Raw genomic sequence first — 21,484 nt, 5'->3', positions numbered from 1 at the left:
AAAAAAAAATTTGTTACAGTAAAAGGCACATTGCCATTAATCCCCCTCAAAATACTCTCCCTCATTTTGAGCAGACTTTTCCCATCGTTCTTGCCACTTTCTGAAGCAGTCCTGGAAGTCCTCTTTTGTGAGTGTCTGTACTTCATTGTCCATCATGACAACACCCAGTGTCATGCATCACTTCTGGTACAGCAGTTTCTGTCAAATAAATAAATTACGGTGTGTCCTCATCCACCTTATTCACCAGATCTGGCATTGTGTGACTTATGGCTCTTCCCCAGTCAAAATGACCATGAAAGGTAAACATTTTGAATCGATTCAGGACATTGAGGCAGCCATGACAGTGCAACTGAAGACACTCATGAAAGAGGACATCCAGAACTGCTTCAGAAAGTGGCAAGAATGATGGGATAAGTGTGTTTGAAGTGAGGGGGAATGTTTGGGGGGGGGGTGTTAATAGCGATATGTCTTTTACTGTAATAATTTTTTATTTAAGCATTCATCGTATTTTGTGATCACACCTCGTATCAAATGTAATGTCATCAGACAGGCCTTCCCAGATCACTCTAGTGTAACCTCTGCCCAGCCACTCGCTCTGTCATTATCCTTTATTCTTCATGGTAGGTCTTGTACAATGTCTTTGTGATTGTCTGTTTCCTCCACTGGAACAGGAGCTCCATGAACACAAGGCTTTTCTGCCTTACCCTCCACTGCCTCCAGCACCTAGAACAGTGCCTGCAGTGTATTGGCACTCAGTGTTAGTTGAATGAGTATGTGAATTGTTTGGACCAGAGACTGGACTTTTTCCCCCTGTGAAACATTTTAATACTGATTTGTTATTTCCACTTTGGTGTCTAGGCATGTGGAGTGATAGTAGAATTAATCAGAAGCAAGAAAATGGCTGGAAGAGCTGTCTTGTTGGCAGGACCTCCTGGAACTGGCAAGGTACTCATTTTCTCTCATTTCTTTTAATCTACTTAAGAGAATGCTCTTAATGTTTAATTTCTAAGCCAAATTGAATTTGTGGCTTAACTAGTCTTTGTTTAGCTAAATTGGTTATATGTATGTTTTTAAAACTAATGTGCAGTAATACAATTGAGTATCTAAAATCCATGCTTCTAAAATTCAGATTATCCTGGCTGACCTCCAGAGAAGAGAAAATGAAGTCCTCAGAGGGTCTCATTGTCTCTAGAATTTGTCCTGTATCTCTTTCAAGTCTCCTTTGCTTTGGAAATACATTTCTGTTGGCCTAGGGCTTCATAAAATCTTCAGAGTGACATCTTAATCGAGGGTGAAAAAATAGTCAGCAAGCATTTTTCTGAACGCTAGCTTTACCCAGCACTATTCTGGCTGTGTGAGAGATGAGGAAAAAAAGAAAGAAGAAAGGAATTAGAGACATGATTTTTATCTTCAAGGGGCTTATAGGGCAGAGAGAGGAAACCATGACAGGACGAAATGCTTCAGTTGAACACTAAGCTGTGAAATATTGACTGATCTTAAATGCAGCTGGAAGTAGAGCAGGAGGCAGCACTGAGGGCTAGTAAAGCTGGAAGGGTTGTCTTGACATTTGCCCTGCAAAGTGGGGAGAGGATTTGACTGTGCAAGAAAGAAAAGGGCCTTCCAGGTAGAGGGAGGCAGTATGGCTTGTTTGGATCCATGAGCGGACTGCCTAGATACTTGAAACGCTCCAGAGTCCCCAGTGGGAGCCCTGCTTGTTCTTCAAAAGGGCCAACTTGGTACAGGAGAGCAGGAGCTCGAGACTCTGTTTGTAAAGAAATAAGCTTTAAATTCCAGCTCTGGTGCTGACTTGCCATGAGACCCAAGGCAGGTTTCTTAGCCTTTCTGAATTAGTAGCACGTCCCCTGCCTATTTTCAGGAAGTCCAACTTTTAATTATACTGGTGTCTTAAAACAGAGGAAGAAGTGCCATGTTTCTTAACAAATTTTTTAAACTTTGACATGCCATATAAAGGTGAGCTTTCATTACCTCTGCAGGCAACATTAGCTTGTGCAATGTATTTACCATTTATTTATATACTATTCCTTCTTACATCTTAGACTCTGACTTACCCTCCATTTTTCTTCTTCCTAAAGTGCATCATTTAGAAGTTCTTTCTAGAAGTTTGTTGGTGACAAAGTCAGGTTTGTAATTATTATGTTGCCCTTGTTTTGAAAGATAGTTTAGTTGACGGCTTATTTTCTCTTATTACTATTTCTCTCAATGATACCTGCGCCCTGTTGGTTTCTGTGTTTGCTTCTGAGAAGTCTAATTTTGAGGATTTTGGTTTTTCTGCTGGTTGTTTTTGAGATATTTTTGGTTTTGGTATTTCAGTATGCTATGTCAAAGAGTGAAGTTATTTTTATTTATCAATCTTGATATTGATTGTGTTTTCTGAATCTGAATATTATGTCTCTAATGAGTTCTGGGAAGTTGTTGGCCTTTATTTTTTTCAGATATTGCCTTTCCCTATTCCCTACATCCTCTCCTTCTGGAAATTCAGTTAGATGTTAAGTTTGACTGCAAAGGTTCTCAACCTAGGGCAATTTTGCTTCCCTGAGGGACATTTGGCAATGTCTAAGAGACGTTTTTGGTTGTCACAACTTGGTTGGGCGAGGAATGCTACAGGCATCTCATGGGTGGAGGCCACAGGTGCTGCTAAACATCCTACAGTGTGCACAGGGTAGTCTCTACAAGGAATTATCCATCCCAAAATGTCAATAGTGCCAAGATTAGGACACCTTGGGCTAGAGCTTCTCATTTTGTCTTCTTTGTCTTTTCAACTTTTTTTTCATATTTTCCATCTTTTTTACTTTGCTGCATTCCAGATGATTTCTTTAGACCTCTGTTCCAGTCTGATTGTTTTGTAAGCTATGACTAAGCTGCTGCTTAATCCAATCCATTGAACTTGTTTTCTTTTCATTTAATTGAAACCTACAAAAGAGTTGAAAGAATAATATGATGACCCTCTCTATACCCTACACATAGATGAATAATTGTAAATATTTTGTGATGTTTCCTTTTTTTTCTATTTTATTTCTGAGCCATTTAAAAGTAAGTGCAAGGATGTTTTCTTACATTACCAGTATATTATCATCACACCCAAGAGATTTAATGTTGCTAATAGTATTAGTAGATGTCTAATTTATATTAAAGGTTCTCCAAGTTGTTCTAGTTTTTGGCTGTTTCATTTTTTTTATACTTTTAAATTCAGAATATAATTAAGGATCACATATTGCATTCATTGTTATGTCTCTTAAGTCTCTCTTTATCTAGAACAGTTACCCTACCCACCATTTTTTAAAATTTTGTTTTCCTTTAGGCATTGATATTTTTGAAGAGTTCAGGACAGTTGTTTTGTAGAATGACCTACAACTGTCCTATAATGATTGTCTGTTTTTGTATGAAATGTTAAACACTTTGGCACTACACTGCACAGGTAATGTTGTATCCTTCCATTGCTTCACAGCAGGAGGCTGATGCCAGGTTCTGCTGTGAAGATACTGGTTCTCTTTGTAATCAATAAGTAATCTGTGAACTGACATGTTGAGATGTTGCGAATATCCTTTTTACCTGTGGGTGTAGCATTCATTGACACTCACTGCTTATCAGTTATCTCATTGGTGGTTGCAAAATGATTATTTAAAAAAAAATTTTATTAAAATATAGCTAACATACAATATTAGTTTTAGGTATACACTGTAATTATTCAACATTTATCTAGCTAAAGAAGTGATCACCATGATAAGTCTAGCAACCTTCTTATACTGTACCACACTATCGCTGTATTATTGACTATATTCCCTATGCTGTACGTTACATCCCCATGACTTACTTGTTTTATACCTGGAAATTTGAACCTCTTATTCCCCTTCACCTTTTCCCCCCTAATTTTTAGTTTTTCAATTACAGTTGACATTCAGTATTATTTTATATTAATTTCAGGTGTATATCATATGGTTAGACATTTATATAATTTAATAAGTGACCCCCCTGACTAGCCTAGTACCCACCTGGCATTATACATAATTATTACCATATTATTGACTATATTCCCTATGCTTTCCTTTACATCTCCATGACTATTTTGTAACTACCAATTTGTACTTCGTAATGCCTTCCACCTTTTCACCCTGCCCCCCAACCCCCTCCCATCTGTTACCCCAATACCTCTCGTACCCATCTGACACCATACATAGTTATTACAATATTATTGACTATATTCCTTATGCTATACCCTACATCCCCATGACTATTTTGCAACAATCAATTTGTATTCTTTTTTTTTTTCAATTTGTATTCTTAATCCCCTCCCCTTTCTCACCCACTCCCCAACCCCCCTTCCATCTGGCAACCATCAAAATGGTCTCTATTTATGAGTTTGTTTCTGTTTCATTTGTTTATTTCTTTTGTTCTTTAGATTCCACATATAAGCAAAATCACATTGCATCTGTCTTCCTCTGTCTCACATATTCCACTTAGCACAATACTCTCCAGGTCCATCCATGCCTCTGTAAGAACCCATTCCTTTCCATGGCCAAGAAATATTCCATTGTGTATATGTATCACCTCCTCTTTAACCATTCATCCATCAGCAGATACCCAGGCTGCCTCCACATCTTGGCCATTGTAAACAATGCTGCAGTGAACATATGGATATAAACACACGTCCCCTCGAAGTAGTGTTTTGGGTTCCTTCGGATGAATACCCAGAAGTGGGATTACTGGGTCCTACTTTGTCTCTTGTTATAGTCTTTGTTTTAAAGTCTATTTTGTCTGGTATTAGTATTGCTACCTCAGCTATTTTGTTTGTTCCCTTTTTCATGAAATATCTTTTTCCTATCCCTTTACTTTCAGTCTGTGTGTTTCTTTCACTGTAAAGTGAGTCTCTTGTAGGCAGCATATGTAAGGGTCTTGTTTTCTTATCCATTCAGCCACCCTACCTTTTGACTGGAGCATTGAATCCATTTACATTGAAAGTAATTGTTGATATGTATTAATAGTTATTGCCATTTTATTATTGATATTTTATATATATTGGGTTGTCAGAAAAGTCATGTCGTATATTTTCTGTTTTTCGTTGCAAAAATGCATCATGACTTTTCCGACAACCCAATATATATATTTTTAATTTATTATTTTTTTCATATTAAAAAAGTCCCTCTAAGATTCCTTATACTTTTGGTTTGGTGGTGATGAACTCCTTTAGCTTTTTCTTGTCTGCGAAGCTCCTTATCTGTTCTTTGATTCTGAATGATAGTATTACTGGGTATAACCACAGTCTTGGCTGTAGGTCCTTTCTTTTCATTACTTTGAATATTTCGTGCTAATCATCCCTTCTGACCTGCAAAATTTCAGTTGAGAGAAAAGCTGACAGCCTCATGGGAGTCCCCTTGTAGATAACTAACTGCTTTTCTCTTGCTGCTTTTAAGTTTGTTTTTTTTTAAGATTTTTTTTTTATTGAGGAATTGGGGGATGGGAACAGTGCTGGGGAATTGGGGGAAGGGGAACAGACAAGTTCCCCTGTCATTTTTTTGTTGTTGTTCTTCAGTCTAGTTGTGGAGGACGTTGCTTCACTGGCCCAAGTTGGCACCATCATTGTGCTCTTCCCGCACGAGGCAGATCAGTCGCCGGCTTCTGGACGGCCACTCGCTGCGGCTGCTGGCTACACATGGTAGCCATGGCAACCCACTGCAGCAGGGGCTGCAGCCTAGCCATCGCCAGCAACTCAGGGCAGCCCAGCTCCAGATTGAGCTGTTGTTCAGCATCTTAGCTGTAGAGGGCAGTGTCACTGGCTCTCATATGTGGGATCCGAACCGGAGCCCTTAAGTTTCTTTCTTTGTCTTTAACCTTTGGCATTTTAATTATGATGTGTCTTGATGTGGGCCTCTTTGGCTTCATTTTGTTTGGGACTCTGCGTTTCCTGGGTTTGAATGTCTATTTCCTTCGCCAGGTTAGGGAAGTTGTCTGTCATTATTTCCTCAAATAGGTTTTCATTTCCTTGCTCTCTCTCTCTTCCTTCTGATACCCTTGTGATAAGAATGTTGGCACACTAGATGTTGTCCTCGAGGCCCCTTAAACTGTACTTATTTTTTTGGATTTTTTTTTTTTTTTTGCTGTTCTGATTGGGTGTTTTCTGCTACTGTACATTCTAAATTGCATGGGCTGATCCTACAGAGTAGCATTTGCTTTAGCAGGGCTCTAGTGCCTGCCCAGTCTGCCCTTTGGGTGTGTCCTTGGAGACAGCCTGTGATGCTCTGGCTAGGTCTGAAGGTGGCCATCGGATATGCAAGCCCCAGGGCCTCTGGGAGGGGACCTGCTGCAGACCAAGTTCAGTTGTAGCCTGTGCCCTATCCAGGGTCACCTGGCATTAGCCACAAAGCAATCCACAGATGGCTGCCACTTGTGCTTTGCTTGGAGGTTCCTTGAAAGGCCAAGTTGTGAATGGAGGCTGACTGTCGCTAGTGCCATGCTTAGGGCTGCTCAGCCAGAGGTATGGGACATACTAAAGCCAGATGCTGCATGTTTGGGTTTTGTGACCCTTTCAGAGATTTTAGGCAAGTCTGCAGCATGAGCCAAGATAGTCTGTTTGTATGGAAAAGCCACTGGAAGCGCCTTGGGTGGGCCTGAAGGTTGGGTGGGGTGGGGTGTCAGCGAATCACCAGGGCAGGGTGAACAAAGAATGTTAGCCAGGTTGATGGAGACTCAGTCAGATACAGCAGCTGCCTGTGTCTGCACACTTGTAGTGGGGAGGGCTCAACAAATTAAAAATGGTTTCCTCCAGCTTATCCATTTAGGAGAAAGCTGCCCGTCTAGCCCTTGCCCTAAAGCTAGACAATTCCGTTTTCTGCCCCATATGTCCCTGGTGCCTTTCGGGCTGCTGACTCAGCACTGGTGCTCAGAGCAAGTAAGTCTATCAGTGAGTGAGTCCATGTGTGGGCCCTTTAAGGGGAGTGCCTGGGACTGCAACCACTCTCATCTCACTGAGCCACAATCTGCTGGTTTTCACAGCCAGAAGTTATGGTGACTTCTCTCCCTGACACTGAAACCCTGGGCTGGGGAGCCTGGTGTGGGGCTGGGACATCTTGCTCCTCTTGGGGGTGCCTCTGCAGCTGAGATATGCCTCTCATTTTTAATGGCCACCCACAGGTGTGGAACCAGCCCATTCTGGATCTCTGCCTCTCCTACCAGTCTTGAGGTGACTTCTTCTGTATGTCCTTAGTTGTAGGGCTTTGATTCAGCTAGATTTCAGGTGGCTCTCAATGGTGGTTATTCTGTAATTTACTTGTAATTTTGATGTGGTCATGTGAGGAGGTAAGCACAGCATTTACTTACTATCTCCTCTCCTCCCCTCCTTCCCTTTCTCCCCTCCCCCCTCCTCCTTCTTCTATCTGCTTGTGAAATCGTGTTTGATCAAATCTGTGAGGCTTCTCTAAACTTTGGACTGAGTACTTCGTAAGAGGACTTGTGAGGGGCCCTGCTTTGCTACCAACCCAGGGCACTTGATATGAATTTTGTGGCTTGGGTCTTCTGGCCATCATGTAGTGTAAAGACCAATCCTAAATCTGTTTGAAAGCATGCTAGGGAGATTTGTTTTCCTCACCCAGAGCCAAGGCAAGACTGACAAGTTTATACCTTGTACCTCAAGGAGATTTTTTGTATGGCCCACCTTTTCTAATGTGGGACACTTCAAGGGTCCTTTTTATTCAGGAGTTTCTGCCTTAATGCTATACCTTGCTGGGTTTCTGGTATCTGTCCAACACCCGCTGAACTTTCAAGGCAATGGAGGTTTACTACTCTGGGTTTATTTTTGTTTGTTTGTCTGTTTTTAGGTGTTTTGTAACAGGAAGGATTTTCAATGGCTCTAGTGTGCCATACTGGCAGCATATGTCCTTCATTTCTTTTGTAGTGTTGTACCATTTTTCTCCAGGAAACATGAGAAATTCTCAGCACTTACAGATTTGTCCAATCCCTTTTGATGTGTATGAAGGCATGTGGTAACTCTACCGCTTTATAGTATGCTGATGGGCCCCGGAGTTTAAGCAACTTTACTAGTGACAGGCAGGAATATGGTGCTTATTTAGAGATGCAAATACATAGTTCATGTGCATGTTCCATTCTTGAGGACCTCACACCTCTAATAACAGGCCTATGTGTTTGGGTTTTAGAAAAAGGAGATGTTCAGATGAGAGTGAAAATAAAGTAGATTTCTTCAGTCTTCTTTTGGCAACCACCTCTTTTTTGTGTGCCACTTGCATGGGGGTGGGCTGGGCACAAATAAATAATGTCATGGAGATTGGGGCTTGCATTGGGTCTGCTGCTTGATAACTGTGTGATCTTGGGTGAGTTGGTAACCTCTGAGTTTCAGTTTCTAAATCTCTAAAATACCAACAGACTATCAAGTTCATAGGCTAGTTGGGAGGATTCAATGAGATCTCTCATGCAGGTGACTTAGCAGTATATATAGTAGGTGCTTGGTCACTTGCGTGAGACATCATATACCTGCCATTGAATGGAGGAAATTAGACACACTTGAAGCATTTCTTAATCGAGTATTTATCACATTTTAATTGATCATCTCTTTTGTATTAAGTAGAGATGGGGGATGCCATAGAATCAGATACATTCACTGTCTTTGAAGTTTGCGACTGAGGGTAGGGAGTTGGGCCAATAGAGATACCTGGATGAGAAAGAGGAGTGACTGTTAAGGTTTAAGGGTTTAGATAGAAGGTGGATGTGGCTTAGTCTGTGACTTTCAATGGGAGGCCTGGTGTTAGAGTACCACTCCTCTCAACTGTGCCCCGCCATGCTTCAGAGATTTTCCTTCACTTAGAATACTAGAAAGTAACAGTTTTAGAGGTGTCATTCTCAAGATCACAATCTCAGATGCCTACTCAGACAGGCAGTGGGCATGAGTGGAGCACTTGGGTGCAAGCTCCAGGGAGCGGTGTAGCTGTGGTGGGCTGTAGGCAGCTGCTCTGGCAGTCTGGAACAGAACCCACAATATCTCTGAGATATGCCTGTAAATAGCTGGATTTTTATGTGAAAGTTGCTAACATTCAAAAGTGAGCAACAGAGGACAACCAAGATGGTGCAGTAGGTAAACACTGTGCTTACCTTCTCTCATAACCACATCAGAATTATTATACAACTAACAAAACAGCCATTATCAAGAATCGCTTGAAATGAAGCTGAACTGAAGCCTTTCAACTAAGGATGCACAGAAGAAGCCACCTACAGAATGGTAGAAAGAGCGGAGATGCGCGGAACAGGCTGATCCCACATTCACGTGTGACCATTAAAGATGGGGAGGGATATTTCGGCTGTGGAGGTTCCCCCCTTGGCCCCCTCAGAGGAGCGAGAGGTTCCAGCCCCACCCCAGCGCAGGGTTCCAGTTCCGGGGAGAGAAGTCCCCATAATTTCTGATTATGAAAACCAGCGGAGATTGTGACTGAGTGAGACTGAGTGTGGTTGCACTCCCAGGCACTCCTCTTAAAGAGACTGCGTGTGGACTCACCCATCAATGGAATCCAGCTGAGCTCCAGCACTGGGGCAGCAGCTGGAAGGGCAGCAGGGACATGGAGGGGGGGTGAACTGAGTTGTCTGGCTTGAGAGGGGCTGGAGAGGTGGCTTTCTCCTGGATGGGGGAGCTGGTAGATTCCATTGTTTCTTTGCTGAGCCATTCCCCTTCCCCACTTGTGGATGCGGGCGGCTGCCATATCTGAGTCTCTGATGTTGGTTTGCAGCGTCCTGGCGATTCAAGACCCAGCCCTGCCCAACTTTTGGGATACCCAGACCGCTTCCTGTGGCATTTCGTGCAGAACACCTGCCTTGGCTCGAGCTGCAGACTTTCCTAGGGTTGCTCAAAGGTTCACAGAACCCAGACAAGCAGCATCTGGCTTGAGCGTGTCCTGTACCTCTGGCTGCGCAGCACTAGGCGCAGCACTAGTGGCAGCCGGCCTTGGTTTGCAGCTTGGCCTCTCAAGGCACTTCCAAGCACAGCACAGGCAGCAGCCATCTGCAGATTTCTTTGTGGCTCCCGCTGGGTGGCCCCGGGTAGGGCATGGGCTGTGGCTGAAGTTGACCTACAGCAGATCCCCTCCAAGGTGGTCCCCAGTGGCCAGCTTCAAAATGAGCTGGAGCATTACTCAGCCACCTCCAAGTACAACGCACCCAAGGTGCGGATCAGGCAGACACCAGAGCCCGGCTGAGGCAGATTCTGCTCTGTAGGATCTGCACCTGCACAACAACTCTTCCACTATAGTCAAGGCCAGTCCTCACAACTAGTGAGCCCAAGGATCAACCCCTCCCATTGATGTACAATTACCAACCAAAGCTCAACTATAAGAGGAAGGCACACACAACCCACACAAGGGACACACCTGGAGTGCATGACTCAGGGGACCAGAAAGACTGTGCCACTGAACCCCACAGCACACCTACTACATAAGGCCACTCTACTAAGACCAGAAGACATAGCAGCCCTACCTAATACATAGAAACAAACACAGGGAGGCAGCCAAAATGGGGAGACAAATATGTCCCAAATAAAAGAACAGAACAAAGCTCCAGAAAAATAACTAAGTGAAATGGAGATAAGTAATCTGTCAGGCGCAGAGTTCCAAACACTGGTTATAAGAAATCTCAATGATATCAAGGAGAACTTCAAAGAGAGATAGGAAGCATAAAAATGGAGATGGAAACCATGAAAAAGAACCAGTCAGAAATAAAGGATACAATAATGGAAATGAAGAATATATTACAGGGAATCAACAGTAGGTTAGATGAAGCAGAGAATCCAGCCAGCGATGTAGAAGATAAGGTAGCAGAAAACACCCAACCAGGATAGCAAAAACAAAAAAGAATACAAAAAATTGTGGAGAGTTTAAGGGGCCTCTGGGACAATATCAAGCATACCAACATTTGCATTATAGGGGTACCAGAAGAAGAGAGAGAGAGCAAGGAATTGAAAACTTATTTGAAGAAATAATGACTGAAAACTTCCCTAACCTGGTGAAGGAAATAAACATACAAGCCCAGAGAGCGCAGAGAGTCACAAACACAATGAACCCAAACAGGCCCACACCAAGACACATTATAATTAAAATAGCAAAGGTTAAAGACAAAAAGAGAATAATAAAATCAGCAAAAGAAAAGCAGTTAGTTACCTACAAGGGAGCTCCCACGAAACTTTGCAAGCCAGAAGGGACTGGTATGAAATACTCAAAGTGATGAAAAGCAATGACATACAACCAAGTTTACTCTACCCAGCAAAGCTGTCATTTAGAATTGAAGGACAGATAAGGAGCTTCCCAGATAAGAAAAAGCTGAAGGAGTTCATCACCACCAAACCAGTATTACAAGGAATCTTAGAGGGACTTCTTTAAGATAGGAATGGGGTTAAGGATGGGTGAAAGGGGAAGGAATTAAGAAGTACAAATTGGTTGTTACACAGTAGTCATGGGAATGTAGGGAATAGCATAAGGAATATAGTCAATAACATTAAGTGTGGTGCCAGATAGGTATTAGATCTATCAGGGTGATAGAAAGGAATGGGGTTGGGGGCAAAGTGAAAAAGGTGAAGGTATTAAGAATTACAAATTGGTAGTTAATACAGTATGGAGAATATAATGAATAATGTTGTAAAGATCATGTAAGGTGCCAGATGGTCACTGGACTTATCAGTGGGATCACTTCATAGACTGTGTCCAATGCGCTAGACACCTAAAGCTGAAATAGAATAATGTTGATTAGAATAATTTAGAACTATAACTAAATATATAGGTATATATAGTCATGGGATGTAGACTACAACAAGGGAAAATAGTCAATGGTATTGTAACAGCTATGTAAGTTGTCAGAGGGGTAGTAGCTTGGGGAGTGGGTTATCACTTTATGAGGGGTTTAAATGTCTAACTATTACATTGCTTTGTACATCTGAAACTAATAAGAAATTTTAAAAAGTAAAAATAAAAATAAATAATAAAGTGAGAAGGAAAAAAAAGGGAGCAACAAATTGTGTTTAAAAACACACATGCAGGGCTGTAGAGTGGCTCAGTTGGTTAAAAGCGAGAGCTCTGAGCAACAGTGTTACCAGTTTGATTCCCACATGGGCCAGTGAGCTGCACCCGAGCTGAGCCGCTGCTGAGCTGGTGCTGAGCTGCCAACAGGTGGCACGGTGGTTCAGCTGGTGAGAGCACGTGCTTCTAACAACAAGGTTGCCGGTTTGACTCCCACATGAAATGGTGGGATACGCCCACCTGCATCTAAGATTGAACAGAGCACCTTGAACTGAGTTGCCCTGGGCTGCCGATGGGTGGCCGGATTGCTCAGTGGTTAGAGCATGTGCTCTTAGCAACAAGGTTTCTGGTTCGACTCCTGCGGGCTATGCCCACCTGCAACTAAGATTGAACACAGCACCTTGAGCTGAGTGGCCATGAGCTGTTGATCAGCGGCTGGATGGCGACTGGATTAGGAGCTGAGCTAGCTGCGCCCTATACAACTAAGATTGAAGGACAACAACTTGGCTGTTCCCCTTCCCCAGTTCCCGAACACTGTTCCCCTCCCCAATTCCCCCAATAAAATCTTTAAAAAAACCCCCACACATGTGACTGTGCCGGGCAAAACAGAACCAGTTTGCTACCTATGATCGAACCCAGGACTTTCTTTTGGCAGATGAGGAATTCGGGCACCAGAGATTCACCCTGTGCATAGGGTCACACTGAAAATTAGTGGCGTATCCAGGACTAAAACCCAGTTTCTGCCCCTTGGACCAGTGGTTTTTGTGCTACTCTATATGCTGACTCTGCAGGGGATTCTGTCTCAAAACTATCACCAAAAGGGCATTGAAAAGAAAATATAAGCAGAACCTTTACTGGGCCAATTTTAAAGCACTGTCTCAGGGAACCACTTTGTTGTCCTTCAGTAGCAAGCTTATTTTCTTCCTTTGCCCGTATACCTTGTGAACTGATCTTATTCAGGCTCTTATTTCAAAGCTGAGGAAAGATGAAAATGGCATTAAAAGGTCATGACATTTCCCAGTCCTCTACCAGCTTTAAAGGACTAGCTTTACGTACTTGATATTTGATCATATATCTGTTAAGTCAGCTTCTGTTTAGCATCTACCAGCTGTGGTTGTCTTACCAAAAATCAACTTGTAGTTTTATTGGGGCTTGTTTAAGTGTAATTTAAGACCAGCTCATAGCTTCAGAATCCTTCTCATGTATTCTTCATTATTTGTGGGCCACTTGATATAAAGTGAACATCATGCAATTCATTCCTTGATTATTGATTTCTGATGGGTTGTAGATTGGTGTCTTCCTGTATCTGTGAAAACTAAAAGTAGTATCTCAAAGACCCAGTAGTGGGGTTCTTAGTGATTAGGTCAGGACCCTCTTTTGCTATTAAGGGAACAGTTTTGGAAGACTATACTAATTATGATGGAAACATGATCTCTGTAACCCTGTTGCCAGAGTTTAAGTCCCCACTCTGCCATTTTCTATATTATGGAACCTAGGATGTGTTATTTAATCTCTCTGTGTTTAGTTTCCTCATTTGTAAAGTGGGGACAGTTATAGCATCTAATTCGTAGGGTGTGTGGGAGGGTCATGTGAAGCACTTAGAGTTGGGCCTGCACTAGGTTTCAATGAATGATAATTGTTGTAATTACAGGGATGATTAAAAATGCCAGTTAGATTATAATTGACAAGTCATCAAACATTTATTGTGTGAAACATGCCAAATGATATTAAAACTAGAAGGACTAGATTTTCTGTTTTTCCTGGTTAATAATTGTTTTATAGCATATGTTTCTGAATGATCATATTTTCAAGAATGTAAAAAAAAGTATATTTCCATTGTTTTCTGTAGACAGCTCTAGCTCTGGCTATTGCTCAGGAGCTGGGTAGTAAGGTGCCTTTCTGCCCCATGGTGGGGAGTGAAGTTTATTCTACGGAGATCAAGAAGACAGAAGTGCTGATGGAGAATTTCCGCAGGGCCATTGGTGAGTATCACATTTGTGGGAGGGGGAAGCTCTCGCTTGCGCGGTGCATTCTTGTGGTTGTGAAAATGCCTTGATAACTTGTATTTGTTGCACTGTTCTTTTTTTTTTGCACCATTAGTGTTATCTTTGCAAACAAAAGAAAAACCTAGCTTTTTTAATTGAAGTACTTCAGCAATTAGCAAATATGGGCCCCAGCTATGAGGCTAGGGTTCTTCACCTGAAAAAATAGATGTGTCTATAAAGTGATTTTTTAAAAACAAGTCAGATTTTCCTGGCAGTCTCATTATGCTTTTAGAGATGACTGTCTACTGAAAATATTTTGCACTAAAGCCAAAAGCATTATGTGTCATGCTGCCAGAGTGCCCCTGGTCCTGGATGTTGAGCCAAAACTGTGGTCTCTCAGAAAATGAGGATACTATTGGGTTATCAGAAAAGTCATGATGCATTTTTGCAACGAAAAACAGAAAAAATATGTCATGACTTTCCCCACAACCCAATATTTGGTCACTGGCCGAGCTTTGAGGCTGGTGGTGCTAGCTTCATAAGGTGTGGAGCTACCATATTGAGTTTTTCTTATGTGCCAGGCCCCTGCATTGACTACAGCCTTTCCCTCCCCCAAGAGGAAGCTCTCAGTCTTCATTTACAATAGCATCTTATAAAAGTCTCAGTAAGTTCAATAACTTGCCTACAGTGACCCAACTAGTAGCAGAGCCCTAGTTTGAACCTAATCTGTCTGATTCTAGAACCCATGCTCTTAAGATCTGCTGTGAGGAGAAAATGGCCTCTCTCCCAGCTAGTACTGTGGGTTAGTTCCCTGACCCCATTTCTGCTGGCCGAGCTCTGGGAAAAATCTCAGCTTCCCTTACACCTACTTGTAGAAATAGCTGATTTCTTTTAAGCTGTTAAGAAATTCTTTTTTTAAAGATTTTATTGGGGAATTGGGGAAGGGAACAGTGTTGGGGAATTGGGGAAGGGGGAACATTGTGTTTTTCCAGGTCAAGTTCCAAGTCAAGTTGTTGTCCTGCAGTCTTAGTTGTGCAGGGTGCAAGCTCAGCTCCAAGTCCAGTCACTGCTTTCAGTCTAATTGCTGGGGGGGTAGGGGTGGTGGTGGAGGGTGCAGCCCACCATCCCGTGCGGGAGTTGAACCGACAACCTTGATGTTAAGAGCATGTGCCCTCACCAGCTGATCAGCCACCCATTGGCAGCGCAACTCGGGCGCAGCTCACTGGCCCATGTGGGAATTGAACCGGAACCCTGTTGCTCAGAGCTCATGCTCTAACCAACTGAGCCACCCGGCTGGCCCAACTGTTAAGAAATATTTAATGTGTGTTTGCACATGTAGGATTCTATCACTACAATATAGCTGCTGAGTCATGGGTTATGAACACTTGTCAGAGTGCCTGTACCATTCTTCAGTCCCTTTGGTTGTCAAAACAAGGCAAGTATTCTGAAGAAGGAAGTTTACTAAACTTCAAGGTAATTATGAAAGTTTAAGAAAGAATAGATTTGTCTATCCCAGGATCCTTGCCTCACAGCAGCGAAAGTCTAATTTAGGAATAAGATCCTATAGGGCCTTTAGGCCATGGTTTAGGGCTTTGGCTTTTTTGCTGAGTGAAAGGAGAAGTAATTGGAGAATGGCTTTGGTTTTGTAAGAGTTTCTCTTGCTGGAGTATGGAGAGGGGACAGTAAGAGCGAGGGTACAAGCAGAGAGATCATGATGAGTCTGAGCAAGAGGTGGTGGTGGCTTTGACCAGGGTGGTGGTGGCAAGTGGTTAAGTGTTTGGATTCTGGATATAGTTGGATGAGAGAGCTGACAGGATTTCCTGAAGAATTAGATGTAGGAGCTGAAAGAAAGAGAGAGAGAAGGTGATGATGTCAGCCTCTTCTCCCAGGTTTTGTCATTTTGGTAGATGGGAAGGAGCAAATTGGGTGTTCATTAAATGTCTACTGTGGATATATAGTGGGCAGTGTTTATCTTTGTTACCCCAGTTGCTGGCACATAGTGGGTGCTCAGTGCAGTTTTTATGAATTAGATAAGGAGGTGGATTTTAAAGCAGGAAAAAAACAGAAGCCTTTAGCTAAAATAAGATAGCCCTTGGTCCATGTCTGGCAATTGACATATTTTGTTTGATTTACAGTGCTTTTAAAAATAAAATTTGAATTACATAGTTGCCAGTATTTAGAGCTTGGGAGATGTCATGTAAAACCCTTCGTTCCGGCTTCTTGAAAGCAGCTTTCATCCCACTCAGCAGTGGTTGGTCGAAGCTACCAGTAAGTGGGTGCTCTCCTTTTTAGAGTGGGCTGGCACTCCAGCTTGCTTTAGTCTCTGTGAGACTTGCTCTGCTTCTTGATGTTCCCTGCCAGGTTCTGGTAAGCTCTGGGGTTTGGGACTCTTGTTCTAAACCACAGACACTGTGAAGTGTGTCTATAGGCTGTTTTGTGTTACTTTGAATATGGACTTTTTTTTAACTATAAAAATATTTTACTGGAAATTGGATTTTTGATGCCTATTTTAAACTGAAATATACATATAGAAAAGTATATAAATTTATACTTTTATATACCTATAATTTAACAATTAATTATGAAGTAAATGCTTGTGTAGTCACCAGTTAACTCAAAGTACAGAGCACAGCCAGCCCTGCAGATGTCACTCAAGTTCTCCGTGGTCACAGCCCCTCTCCAATGTGTACCCCATAGAGTGCGAGAGTTGTGTGACAGTGGCTTCTGTCGTCATCATAACCCTGTACATCCTTCTGTGTATCCCTAGGCAATGTGGCTGAACATTGCCCTTTTAAACTTTATCTAAATGGAACCTACTCTAGGTGTCGTGTCTTGCTTCTTTAACAACATTCATATTGGTAAGGTTCAGCCTGTGTTATTGACATGAATTGCTGTTGTTGGACTTTACATCGTTATCTGGAAAAACAGTGGAAATGGCTCATAGGACCCTCTTCAGGGTTTCAAACCTTTTTGCCATTGGGGTTTTTCCATATTAGAACAGAGGTGGCTTGATGGTGAGGACACCCAAACCATACTTTTTAAAAGTATAATGAACATGCGCCATGGATTTTATTTAACTAATTAATTAACGAGATAAACAGAAAGATGTTACAACTGGTTAAAATATCTGAGTACTTTTAAAATGCATTTTTATTCATTTAAAAAATACTTGTCTGACATTGATAAAATCTGACAAAACTGACCTTTACATGAATGCATGTGATTAGGTTGCTTAAAGGTAACTTAAATGCTTTAAAATTTGAAAAAATAGATATAAATTTCCTGGTCATCAGTTTTGTGATTTGCTATTTGGGGGTGGGGGTGGGGCTGTGTACTTCTTTTGATGGCAGCCAGATGAAGAGACGTTTCTTGATCCTGCCACAGAGTAAAAAGGCAGGCCATTGACAATCTTTAAAAAGGAGCCCTGCCCATCTTCCCCGGCCTTTGAATTCCTGTGAAGTTGGCAGAGCCGGTGGGGAGAAAGCAGTAAGCTGACCACAAATAAAAAGCAAGGAGTCTGTGCTGTTTCCTTGATGTGATGAAGGTCCCTGTCAGGGATTTAGAAACCTGAGCCAGCAGATGAAACCTGTGTCATTTGCGTTGTCGTTGCCAGAGATAGCGCCAGCTCAGCCCCTTTCTTGGCTAACAGCCTGTTTCATTGTCTGTCAACCACATCCCCTGCCTGCTTGTCAGCACAGAGCAACTTCTAAACAAATATGGGGACTAGTGAGAGATGGAAATGCTTTTCTTCCCCCCACTCAAGGAATTTCATGTCACAGACGTCTAACAGTAAATATAGAGAAGCATTCCACTTGAAGGAATGTATCTTTGAGATATAAATGTTTTGATTAAAAAAATAACCAAGGTTTATTGAAAAAGTATAGAATTTTTCAAGTTTGTCACACTCTTTTGATACATTCATGTTGTTTAGAAAATTTTTGTCTTGATATCCAGGAACTAAGAATTTGGTAAGGTGAAAATGAAATGCAACCTCTGTTTTGGGGCTATTCCAAAACTTCCATTTGTAGGCTATCAGATTGAATAAAGGTAGAGTAAAAACTCCTTAACTTTAATATCTGAGAGAGTCTTTGTCCTGATTGGGTTTCTGGGGAAAGAAGTCAGCCTACCCAAATGATAAGATAATAATCACATTTAAAAGTGGGAAGTGATTGACACCATTGACAGTGTTTCTTTTTGCTGTTGGAGTATTTCCATATAAGAACAGAGGTGGCTTGATGGTGAGGACACCTACACCACATCAGGGCTTCCTGCCATCAGAAGTAGTTTATGTCTGGGCCGGTTGAGTGGCGCGTTGGTTAATGGCTGGCTTGGGATGCCAGAGGACCCCAGTTCGGATCCCACATATGAAGGCCAGTGACACTGCCCTCTACAGCTAAGATGCTGAACAACAGTTCAATCTGGAGCTGGGATGCCATGAGTCGCCCGCCATGGTGTAGGCTGCAGCCCCTGTGGCAGTGGGTTGCCATGGGCTACCGTGTGTGGCCGGCAGCCACAGTCAGCGCCGTCCAGAAGCCAGTGAGTGATCTGCCTCGCCCGGGAAGAGCGCAATGATGGTGCCAATTTGGGCCAGTGAAGCAATGTCCTCCACAACTAGACTGAAGAACAAAAGGACAGCAAGTTGTCTGTTCCCCTTCCCCCCAATTCCCCAGCGCTGTTCCCATCCCCCAATTCCCCAATAAAAATCTTTAAAAAAAAAAGAAAAGAAGAAGTAGTTTATGTCTCCATATTGTGAGTAGAACAGAGTTTTTCATTATCCTTTAGATCAGTGGTTCTCAGCTGTGGCTGTACATTGGGATTAGCTGGGGAGCTTTAAACTAATGAAGATGGCGAGGTCCTAACCCCTGAGATTTGGAATAAATGGTCTGCGTGTGGCCAGAAGCATGAGGCATTGTAGAAGCCAGTCAGGTGATTCTAAAGGGTGAGAACCATGACTGTAGACTCCAGCTGAGGCTTAGAGCAGTGTTCCCTAAACTAAAGCCACCCATTTTCTTCTTTTACCAGGTCCCACTATTATTATTTACTTAAATGTTTATTTTTAATGTGACTTGAAAATGTTGTACGTACATACAGAAAAGCGCATGGATCATAAATCTATAGCTCAGTGCATTATCATAAATTGAAAACCCATGAAACCAGCACCCAGTCAAGAAAAGAATATTGCCAGTACCTCAAAGTACCCTTCGTGTTCACCCGCAATTGCCATCCTTTCTTCTTTCCCCAAATTAATGTCTTAATTCTAACTTAATAGTGTAGTTATGCCTGTTTTTAAACCTCAAATGCAATTTTGCAGTTTATATACTCCCGTGTTTGGCTTCTTCCCTACAAAGTTATATTTATGAAATTCATCCATATTGTTGCATGTGGCTGTAATTCTTTTTCATTGTTCTGTGATATTCTGTTGTATGAATAAACCACAATTCAGTTGTCTCTTCCACTATTGACAGACAGTGGAGTTTTCTCAGTGCTTGGCAATTAAGAACAATGCTGCTGTGACTATTACTGGCTGTGTCCCTTGGTGCATGTGTGCACTTATGCCTAGTGGGTATATACCTAGGAATTGAATTGCAGGATCGTAGGATATTCATGTGTTCAACTTTAAGAGTATTTATACCAGTTTACACTCCCACCAGCTAGGTAAACTCCCTGTTGTTCTACATCTTCACCAATTCTTGGTGTTTTCAGTCTTTTTAATTGTAGTGATTCTGGAGGTCATATAGCAGTATTTCATTGTTTTTTCTTTTTCCTTTTAAAAACACTTTTATTTTGGAAATTTTCAAAAGTGCAGAAAGTAGTCACCTGGTATGATGACCCTCCCCTATGTTCTCATCATCAGGCTTCAACTCATAGTTAATCTGGATTGATTTATAGCTTCTATTATTCCCTCCAAGATTATTTTGAAGTTAATTGGAGACCTGATTTTTTATCCATAAATATTTCAGTATATATCTCTGAAAAATAAGGACTTTAAAACCCCCACAATACAATTATCATACCTATAAAATATTAACAGTAAACTCCTTAACATCATCAAATATCTAGTGTTAAAATTTTCAGTTGTCTCATAAATGTCATACTGTGTTTTTTATAGTGTTGTTTGAATTGGGATACAAATAAGGTTCTCTGTGATAGATTGGTTGTTATGTGTCATATCTTTTTCATCCATGGGTTTCCCTTATGTTTCTGTTTTTTGCTTTGGACAAAATATAAATTAAATGGAGACTAAAATCATACCCAAGGGCTGGCAGAAAGAGAAAGATGAGGTCAATGGCACATGTTAACTGGAAGGTGGAAAAACACAGAGCAAATATTGTAGAAAAGGCTGTCAGTGAGCTGCAATCCTGTGGTATGGCGGGAAGAAACTGGTCCCAGATCCTGAAGACTTGGACTCCAGTCCTGGGTCTACCACAAGGGAGGAAAGGACTCTTCGCTTCACCTCTTGGAGTTGACTTTCCCTCTCTCTGTAAAATGGCTGTTTCACAGGGCTAGGTTGAAATGTGATGGCACCTCCTGTTGTCCTCACTAGTCCAGTGAAGGATCAGACAAGCCAGTGACATGCAAGGCATAGACTGCTTGTGAGGGCTGCTTATACAGGTGAAGAGGCCGTGCAGTCATAGGTTTATCATTTATTCCTATTGGTGTGGTCTGTCAGCTTTTCCTTCGATTTAGGGGCCCCTTCTGTACACAAGATCTTAACTAGTATGACCCAAGGATGTTTCCCTCCTCATCTTTGGATTGATGGCAAGCACAGTGACTTAGAATAGGTTTCTGTTGATGTTTCTAGAATCCTCTGAAAATGGATTTAATAGCTGTTAACTTACTGTGGCATGGCTGTGGTTTCAGAGAAAGTCACTTGTATCTCTTGATTCAGACTCTTTGGGAATTGGAAAGAGAGTTTTTGTGTGTGTTGGGTGTGTGTGTGTGTGTGTGTGTGTGTGTTGGAGTGATGTGTTTTCAGAGAAGCTGTGTTCAGTGATACATATTTGTTTTCCTGTTTTAAGAAAATATTTACTAACGATTATCAATTGCTGTGTTAGAAAAACCCAATTTCTTTTTTTCTCATTTTAATGTATTATTGAGGCATAGTAATGTACATACAAAAAAGAGTATGAATCATAAGTATAAAGCTCTGTGAGTTTTTGTAAAGTCAACACACTCATGTAACCAGCACCCAGATTAAGAAACAGACCTTGTGGGCCGGCCGAGTGGTGTGATGGTTAAGAACTCGCTTGGGATGCCAGAGGACCCCGGTTCGGATCCCACATATGAGGGCCAGTGGCACTGCCCTCCACAGCTAACATGCTGAACAACAGCTCAACCTGGAGCTGGGCTGCTGTGAGTCGCCGGCGACGGCGTGGGCTGCAGTCCCTGTGGCAGTGGGTTGCCATGGGTTACCGTGTGTAGCCAGCAGCCAGCGTGAGTGGCCAGCAGCCGCAGTGAGCGGCCGTCCAGAAGCTGGCGACT

General features: G+C 42.1%; 1 protein-coding gene across 1 annotated transcript in view; it reads left to right on the top strand.

The window, feature by feature from the left end:
- Positions 1 to 21,484, top strand: part of RUVBL1 (RuvB like AAA ATPase 1) — a 55,792-nt gene that overhangs the window by 4,017 nt on the left and 30,291 nt on the right. Inside the window, exons 2-3 of the mRNA XM_019658675.1 lie at positions 859 to 945; positions 13,867 to 13,999. Of these exons, the coding sequence (XP_019514220.1) occupies positions 859 to 945; positions 13,867 to 13,999 (220 nt within the window). The remainder of the gene's footprint in view (positions 1 to 858; positions 946 to 13,866; positions 14,000 to 21,484) is intronic.

The sequence above is a fragment of the Hipposideros armiger genome, unplaced genomic scaffold (genome assembly GCF_001890085.2).
Source record: "Hipposideros armiger isolate ML-2016 unplaced genomic scaffold, ASM189008v1 scaffold_286, whole genome shotgun sequence".
In the NCBI taxonomy this organism is placed as follows: domain Eukaryota; kingdom Metazoa; phylum Chordata; class Mammalia; order Chiroptera; family Hipposideridae; genus Hipposideros; species Hipposideros armiger.
The sequence above is the reverse complement of the archived record's forward strand: the minus strand, read 5'-3'. Positions and strand labels throughout refer to the sequence as shown.